The 10,000-nt window shown below is 33.6% G+C and overlaps 1 protein-coding gene across 1 annotated transcript in view; it reads left to right on the top strand.

Moving 5' to 3' along the window:
• The window catches only part of LOC145252376 (uncharacterized), a 453,386-nt gene extending 447,418 nt beyond the window's left edge, over positions 1 to 5,968 (top strand). Inside the window, exon 2 of the mRNA XM_080111773.1 lies at positions 3,459 to 5,968. Within this exon, the coding sequence (XP_079967899.1) occupies positions 3,459 to 5,230 (1,772 nt within the window). The 3' untranslated portion in view covers positions 5,231 to 5,968. The remainder of the gene's footprint in view (positions 1 to 3,458) is intronic.
• The last annotated feature ends 4,032 nt before the right edge of the window (positions 5,969 to 10,000 follow it).

Raw genomic sequence — 10,000 nt, 5'->3', positions numbered from 1 at the left:
TATTTAACATTTAATTATTTAATATATTTTCATTTAATTTTATATTCGATTTATTTCACTTTACGTATATTATCAAAACAATTCATTGGCGAGCAAAGCTTTATGTTTTGGGATTGTATTGAAAATGTAATGGAAATTTCAATTTCGTTCCGTTTTAATCTTTTATATTTTACTTGCCAATATAATTGAAAGAATACAATTCAACTATCGTAATTTTATATAAATAAACAAAAACAAATATTTTAAAATAAAACTTTATTAAAAAAGAAATAATTTTATTTTTAAATGAAAAAAATCAATTTAGTAAAATAATTGTATTAAACACCCCCAGCCTTGTCAGCAAACCTGTAAACCTATAAAAGTTAACATTTCGAATGTAAACAGTGATTTTTCGATTTTGTTAGCGCTTGCCGCAATTAAACACAATTAAAACGGAACTAACTTTATTTCCATTCTATTTTTTAAACAACCCCCAAAACATAACGCTCTCTTCCAGTTATAGCCAATTTTTTTTAAATTAAATAAAACAGGTCAAAATAAACAGATAAGCGCATTTTCTTTTACATTTTTCTTACAACCATTGTCATTTAACCAACTGCAGGATATCGTTACTTTTGTGGGGTTGTTTTGAAAATGGCACGGAGATTATAATTTCGTTCCAATTTAATCTTTCTGGTCGAGCCTATTTCGAAAGCCTGTCTTATCATAGATTTGAACTACAAATAATTTATTACATTTTGATTATTACTATCTTAAGACTTAAAGCTTATATTTATTTCATTTTTCTATTTATATATTGAATTAGTTATTTCCAGTCTTATTTAAACTTAGTGCTTTCTTTAAACCGGATGAACCTTTTATAAAAATATGAGTTTAACGTAAAGAACACGAACAAGGTTTTATTCAACTGAATTTCTTCCAGTTTACTAACAAAATATATAAATTTAAAAGAGATATAAATAATAAAATAAAAAGGTTATGTAATTTAAAAGAAATACACGTACTCACAAAAGCAGAACTTTTTTTTACACATTTTTTTCTTTAAAACCATAACAATGAGACTAACAATTACCTAGATCTTAGTAATTATTTGTTTTAATAGAACTGTTTTAATTGTATTGTTTACATATATTAGTTAACCTAAGTTGGTATTACATTTATTTTACATTTACTTTTTTTTTTTTAATTATTACTTTTAGACTGTGACGTTTACACCCGGAAGTAATGAGTCACAAGTGGGTCGCTTTTATTCATTTTTGCTACAATATAATTGGTCAAGATCAAAGTGTAGCATCTGTTCTTCAGATGCTGCACTTCTATTTCTTGTTCTCTTTCGGTGGAGGAGAAATCCTTCACGACTGAGACAATTTTTATTTTTGTACCTTTTCTCCACGTTAAAAAACGACCCTGGTGTCTAACTCTGTCCCGTGGGGAGGCATAGTAAATAGGTACTTAGTTAACCTAAGTTGGTATTACATTTATTTTACATTTACTTTTTTTTTTAATTATTACTTTTAGACTGTGACGTTTACACCCGGAAGTAATGAGTCACACGTAGGTCGCTTTTATTCATTCCTTTTGGTCAAGATCAAAGTGTAGTATCTGTTCTTCAGATGCTGCACTTCATTTTCTTGTTCTCTTTCGGTGGAGGAGAAATCCTTCACGACTGAGACAATTTTTATTTTTGTACCCTTTCTCCACGTTAAAAAACGACCCTGGTGTCTAACTCTGTCCCGTGGGGAGGCATAGTAAATAGGTACAATATAATTGTTTATAATTGTACTATTCAGAAATATTATTTATAGTTCGTCCATTTCAGTTAGTATACATTTCCTTTACGCTTAATTAATTTACAATCATTAATATCGTTAAACAATTCCGTTTAAAACCGAAATTATGCCACCCAAACGAAGTAGAAACGAAAGTGAGGAAGAAAGAATGGAAAGATTGGAAGCTAATAGACTAAGAGTTGCTGCAATTCGCTCCAATGAAAACAATTCAGATAGAGAAAGACGTCTAGAACTTAACAGGATACGTCAAAGAGAAAGGAGAGCAAGACTGTCAGATTTGGAAAGAGAAACCCAACGTGAAGCTGACAGAACTAGACATGCTGTAAGGCGGTTAAATTCATCGCAAGATGAAATTCAAGAAAGGCAAAGATATGCACTGGAAAGAGAAGCAATATTACGATCGAATGAATTATATGAGGTAAGTAGACGTACACAAGGTGAGTTGAGAGTGGCTCAACGACATCAGAATGAATCGGAAACCCAACGAAGCTTTCGCCTATACCAAGGGCAACAACGAGAGGCTGCATGGAGAGAGAGTATGACTTTGCCCCAGCAATTGACAGAAAACGAGGCAGCTAGACAACGAATGACTGCTTTGAGACACCATGAAATAGAACACTGCAATAGAAAAGGATTGCTCTACAACAAAAATGACTCTCTCACTACAGCTGATATAGGAAAAATGGACAAAGTATGTCAACATTGCTCAGCTGTAAAATTTAAAGGAGAAACCCCTGGTTGTTGTTGTTCTTCTGGCAAAGTTGTGCTTGATAGCTTTCCACCACTGCCTCAGTTGCTTCAAGATTTGCTCTCCGGCAATGGTCCCATCTCTAAAGATTTTCTGCAAAATCTACGCAGTTATAACAATTGTTTTGCAATGACATCATTTGGTCACAAAATTGCGACAGTACATGGGTGGAATCCTTCTTTTAGAATTCGAGGCCAGGTTTGTCACCAGATTGGGAGTCTTTTACCACCTGAAGATGAAACAGCAAAGTTTATTCAAGTCTACTTCTTGGATAGTCTGGAAGAGGAACTACATAATCGGGGACGTGACAGTAGACTCAATAGAGACATTCTCCAAAGTCTGACTGAATTTTTACATGAGAACAACAGCTTTATTTGTCAGCTGAAAACAACAAAGGAGAGGATTGAAGAAGAACACTTGGTAGAACATAAAGTTGTCATAAGGGAAGACCGAAGGCCGCAAGAAGAGCATCCACGGCGATTCAATGCTCCAACAACAACGTATGAGATTGGAATATTAATGGAGAATGAACCAACAGCTAACCGGGATATTGTCTTGCGTTTTAGAAATGATACATTAAAATGGATCTCCGAACTACATCCCCTCTACGATACTTTAATGTACCCGTTAATGTACCCCTATGGTTCTCCATCTTACAACATCTACATGAAGGCATCCAATGGGCGAAAAGTTACCCAACAGCAATTTTATTCGTACCATTTAATGACTCGGCCTGGAAACTATTTTCTCTGGTACCGAAGGCTATTTCAACAATGGCTGGTGGATGTGTACTGCAAGATTGAAACAACGTTTACAGTTCCTGAGGCGTGAGCAACAGACCCTGAGAGCTGACAATTATAGCAACTTGAGAGATTCAATTCTTAGGGAGGATGGGAATCCAGAACAGTTTGGTCAACGAGTTGTACTTCCGGCAACTTATACAGGAGGCCCTCGATACATGTTTGAGCGTCAAAGTGATGCCATGGCATATGTTCGGCGAATGGGCCGAGCCGACCTCTTCATCACGTTCACAACAAATCCAAAGTGGACAGAAATTACAGAAAATTGTCTTCAAGGGCAAGACCCTCAGGATCGTCCAGATATTGTTGCCAGGGTTTTCAGGCAGAAGCTAAAAAAGTTACTTGAATTTATTAAAAAGGGAGGATTTGGCAGGTTGAGGGCTTTCCTGTACAGTATTGAATATCAAAAAAGAGGACTGCCGCATGCACACATCCTCACCTGGCAGGCCCCAGAGGACAAACTTCTACCAGAAAAAATGGATCTCTGCATATCTGCAGAGATCCCTGACAAAGAGGAAGATCCTGATCTTCATGCTAAAGTGATGGCACATATGGTGCATGGACCTTGTGGACCATTTAATCCAAATTGTCCATGTATGATTGACAACAAATGTTCCAAAAAATACCCAAAAGAATTTCTTCAGTGTACCAAGCAAGGCCAAGACTCTTACCCCAAGTACAGGCGAAGAAAACCAGAAGATGGAGGCCAGACTGGTACAATAAGGATGAAGAGAAATGGTCGGTATGTTAATCAAGAAATAACAAACCAGTGGATTGTTCCGTACAACAAGGTCCTCCTTCAGCAGTTCAACGCTCACATTAACGTAGAAATTTGCAGCTCGATCCAAAGCATCAAATATGTCCTCAAATATGTGAATAAAGGATGTGATCAAGCAGTGTTTGAACTACAAAGAACTGATGGAGCAGCTAACCAACAAGGCCAAGTACAAAGTCACATTGTGGATGAGATCCAGCAGTTCCAGAATGCAAGGTATGTCGGCAGTTCAGAGGCAGCCTGGAGGATATTGGAACATCCCATCCATGAACATTTCCCCCCAATTGTACAACTTTCTGTTCATCTTGAAAATGGGCAGCGTGTCATGTTCTCAGCTGATACTGCTCTGGAACGAGCCCAAGGTCCACCGCCTGCCACAACTTTGACAGCATTTTTTCAACTCTGCCATGAGGATGACTTTGCAAGGGGTCTCAAATACGTAGAAGTCCCTGAGTTTTACACTTGGAACAAATCGACAAAGAAATGGATGAGAAGAATGCGTGGGGTACAAGTTGAAGGTACTGAAAATGATGATGTATGGAAGGCACCATGCATTGGGAGAATCTACACGATTAGTCCAAAAGCAGGGGAGTGTTATTTCTTACGCCTGTTGCTCAATGAGGTTGCTGGTCCAACTTCATTTCAAAATTTGCGAGCATACAATGGTCAGGTGTTTGAAACATACAGAGCAGCGTGCCTTGCTCGAGGCCTTCTAGAAAATGACCATCACTTGCATCAAGCAGTAGGAGAGGCAAGTGCCACTCAATCACCTTCAAATTTGCGAAGCCTATTTGTGATAATTTTAACAGCCTGTGAGCCAAGAAATCCTCTTGAGATCTGGATGGCTTTTCGTGATGTAATATCTGAAGACATTCTTCACAGATACAGGCAAGAAGTTAACAATCCAGAAGCAGATTTTAATGAGGACATCTACAATAAAACTCTTTGTCTAATTGAAGAAAAAGTTCTCCTTATGTGCGGTCAATCATTGGCAAGCTATGGATTACCTGCACCAATGCAAGGGAGAGATGAAAGACTCGCGAGAGAGTATCAACGTGAAGTTACTTATAATCTTGAAGAACTTCCCTACAAGCAGAAAATATGCAAGAAAAACTGACCGATTCTCAAAGAGAAGTTTACAATTCATTCATGGCAATGTTGGAAGCACAAGGTGAAATGAACAAAAACATGATGTTTCTTGATGCTCCAGGTGGTACGGGCAAGACTTTTGTAATCAATTTGATCCTTGCAAAGATTAGATCCATGAGAAAGATTGTGCTTGCAACAGCATTCAGTGGCATTGCTGCTACTCTACTACAAGGTGGCCGCACTCTTCACAGCACTTTTAAAGTACCCTTGGATACTCATCGAATGGATCAGCCAGTTTGCAAAATTACTGGTAACTCAGCCTTGGCAAATGTAATTAGAGACACCTCTGCAATCATTGTAGACGAAGCCCCAATGACGCACAAGAGTGCTTATGAAGCAATTGACCGAACACTGCAAGACATCACAGGAAACAAGAATCCCATGGGTGGCATTCCAACCTTATTTTGCGGTGATTTCCGTCAAATCCTCCCAGTGGTTAAAAATGGCACAAGGGCTAACATTGTCAATGCAAGTTTGAAACAATCCTATCTCTGGAGGCACGTTATAGTGAAGAGACTGACTACTAATATGAGAGCCTATATCTCTGATAACACAGCTGCAGCAGACTTCTCAAAATTGCTTCTCCAAATCGGTAATGGTCAGTTTCCTATCACTTCTTCACCTGACACAATTAAGATTCCAACTGCGCTTGGTAAATGTGTCGGTAATCAGAAGCAACTGAAAGACAAAGTGTACCCAGACCTGCAAAACAATGGAAAATCACCGGATTGGCTTGCTGAGAGGGCTATTATTTCGCCATTAAACAGCAATGTGAATCATTTGAACAATTCAATAATGGATGAATTTCCAGGAGACACAAAGCAATACAAGTCAGTTGATTCAGCTACTAATGAATATGAAGCTGTTCACTACCCTGTGGAGTTTTTAAACTCTTTGGAGATATCTGGAATGCCTCCACACATTTTAAATCTCAAAATTGGATCGCCAATCATGATTCTTCGATCCTTGGAACCGCCAAAAACAACAAACGGAACCAGATGTGTTATCACCAGATTGCACACCAATGTACTTGAGGCCACCATTTCCTGTGGTCCCTACAAAGGCGAAACCGTTCTACTGCCAAGGATCCCCTTAGTTCCATCGGACTCAGTACTTCCATTTAAATTCCGGAGACTCCAATTTCCTGTGAAGGTGTGTTTTGCAATGAGCATAAACAAAAGTCAAGGTCAGACATTTAACACCATTGGCGTAGACTTGACATCAGACTGCTTCAGTCACGGTATGTTCTACGTCTCCATCAGCCGGACAGGAAGTTCAGAAAAACTCTACATTCTGGCTCCAAATCAAAGCAGCAGAAATGTAGTTTACCCTGAGGCTCTTCAGTGAAAAGTTCGAGAAATGGATATGAGGAAAAACTGACATGATCTGATTGTGGTAAGTTTTTAGTATTGAATGTGCAAGATAAAATTTAAGCAAGAGTTGAAAATGACTTCAATGAAAAATTTACTATGTAACATCAAGTAACCTTCCTTTTTGATGAAACTGTTTTGTGAAGTTCCTGATTGAATTTCAGTCACTACAAGAGGTAGTTAAAATGTTAATCACCTTATGCAATCGTTGCTCTTACAACATCAACTTACTGGAAAGGTGCCCACAGATTTTGGTACCCGAGTGCGCAACAAAGCTCCGTGCGAAGCACGGGTATCTTTGCTAGTATATATATATATATATATATGGTAAAACTGGTAATTAGTAAAAACCTGAAGGGAGTGCTCAATACTGTTGCAGAGCAAATGTGTTTTATTTTTTTTTTATTACCATTTTATCTGTTTGGTTACATATGTTTCAGATGTTGGACCATGTTTACGATCCAACAGCTTCACCAGACCTTACAGAAGGTCTGCCGAGGCTGTTGGATCCTAAACATGGTCCAACATCTAAAACATATGTAACCAAACAGATAAAACGATAATAAAAAAATAAAAACACACACACACACACACACACACACACACACACACACACACACACACACACACACACACACACACACACACACACACACACACACACACACACACACGTATATGTATATGTATATATATATTGGGGATTAGAACAAGAGTCTAAAGAGCAGAGTATATTTTGATGTATTAGTGCATTCAATAATACAATTAAAATAAAAGAAAAGAAAACAGTGCTCGTTGTAATGTAGATATATAATAAGCTCGATAGGCATATATATATTCTAGAACTATTTTAATATTAAGATGATTGATAATTTATAATGAAAATTAAAAATTAAAAATCGATTTCATAAGGAAGAACAAACAAAGTCAATAAATTGTACGATCGTTTCGAAAACGATGTTTTTATTGTGATAGACATTATGAGTCTTGGACAATAATTTTATCATATAGTTTTTGAAAACAAGGTCTCCTCATCAGCAAAAATATTGGGTGGTGGGTTTTTAACTAAATATACAAAAATAAACATATATATATATATATATGCCAATAGCGTAATGGTTAGGAGCCTTGACTGCCATACAGACAGTCAGGTTTCAATCCTGGCTTGAGGTGGTTGCCTGTCTAGCCGCACTGATGAGCTGTGAAACAGCGAAACAGTACTGTATGTGGATGACTATATATATATATATATTGTATTTTTCGTACAAAAAGTTGATAGATGAGACAAGTCATTGGTACCGTCGGTTTCAAGCCCGATAATTAGGACCGTTTAGATATCCATATGAAGCTCTCTGCAGCCAATACTCATCTCATGAGTATTGGCTGAAGAGAGCTTGATATGGATATATAAATACGCTCTTATATTTTGGATTTTCCTTTTAATTGAGCACTCTGCTGGATTTCTTTTTCCCAAAAAAAAAAAACTATATATATATATATATATATATATATGATTACTTAATTTAATCATATAAATTAATATACGAAAGTATAAATTTATGTGTAAACTTTAAGTATTTACTTTAACAGTGTTCGATACGTAGGTAGAGCTAGTAAGTTATAAAATATATATGGCAATTAAGCTACACAGAATATTTCGCGTTTCATATATATTAAATGAAAGATAAGGAATAAAAGTTATATATAACTTTATTATATCACCGGAACAATAAGGAAAAGTTAAGGGGAAATTTAAGATCATGGCAATTTGAAGCTAAATGCTTCTCATCAGAAGAGGAGAACGGCCAGAATTATACAAAGTTCAAATATAGAAAACACTGGCTTAATAACATTTATGAATGAAATGAAGGAATAGGATGAAATGATAAAAATTAATTAAAAGTTGGTGATAAGGGTAAATCGGAAGAGTAGTATATATGTAGGTAATAATTTAAAAAAATATATACGTAGGTAATAATTAAAAAAAATATATGTAGGTAATAATTAAAAAGAAATATATGTAGGTAATAATTAAAAAGAATATATATGAAGGTAATAATTAAAACAAAATATATATGTAGGTAATATTAAAAAAAATATGTAGGTAATAATTTAAAAATATATATATGTAGGTTATAATTAAAAAAATATATGTAGGCAATAATTTAAATAAAATATATGTAGGTAATAATTAAAAAAATATATATGCAGCCAATAATTTCAAAAAATATATATGAAGGTAATAATTAAAAAAAATATATATGTAGGTAATAATTAAAAAAATATATGTAGGTAATAATTAAAAATAATATATATGAAGGTAATAATTAACAAAATATATATGTAGGTAATAATTTTTAAAAAATATATATGTAGGTAATAATTAAAAAAAATATATACGTAGGTAATAATTTGAAAAAAATATATATGTAGGTAATAATTAAAAAAAATATATATATGCAGCCAATAATTTAAATAAAATATATGTAGGCAATAATTTAAAAAAATATATACGTAGGTAATAATTAAAAAAATATATATATGTAGGTAATAATTAAAAAAAATATATATGTAGGTAATAATTAAAAATAATATATATGAAGGTAATAATTAAAAAATATATATGTAGGTAATAATTTTTAAAAATATATATGTAGGTAATAATTTGAAAAAATATATATGTAGGTAATAATTAAAAAATATATATGTAGGTAATAATTAAAAAAATATATGTAGGTAATAATTTAAAAAATATATATGTAGGTAATAATTAAAAAGAATATATGTAGATAATAATTAAAAAAATATATATGTAGGTAATAATTAAAAAAATATATATGTAGGTAATAATTTAAAAAAATATATATGTAGGTAATAATTTGAAAAAATATATATGTAGGTAATAATTAAAAAATATATATGCAGGTAATAATTAAAAAATATATGTAGGTAATAATTTAAAATATATATATGTAGATAATAATTAAAAAGAATATATGTAGATAATAATTTAAAAAAATATATATGCAGGTAATAATTAAAAAATATATATGTAGGTAATAATTAAAAAAATATATATGTAGGTAATAATTAAAAAAAAAAATATATGTAGGTAATAATTAAAAAAAAATATGGGCCGTTATGAAATAACCGTAAGCATTACAGAAGAGCCAATAATATAAGAAGGAAAAAATACGAAAGGTAGAAGAGAAAAGGAAGAAAGAAGGAAAGGAGATAGAAACAGTAAATAGGGGATACGGAAATAATTTTCTTTATTGTTCTGATGATATAATAAAGTTATAACTTTTATTCCTCATCTTTTATTTTAATATTATTGTGTTTTGCTCCCCTTAATAGTGTTGAGCTTT

The sequence above is a fragment of the Euprymna scolopes genome, chromosome 29 (assembly GCF_053919585.1).
Source record: "Euprymna scolopes isolate OS-2025 chromosome 29, ASM5391958v1, whole genome shotgun sequence".
Lineage (NCBI taxonomy): Eukaryota > Metazoa > Mollusca > Cephalopoda > Sepiida > Sepiolidae > Euprymna > Euprymna scolopes.
Note: the sequence above shows the minus strand (reverse complement) of the source record. Positions and strands in the feature narration are given on the sequence as shown.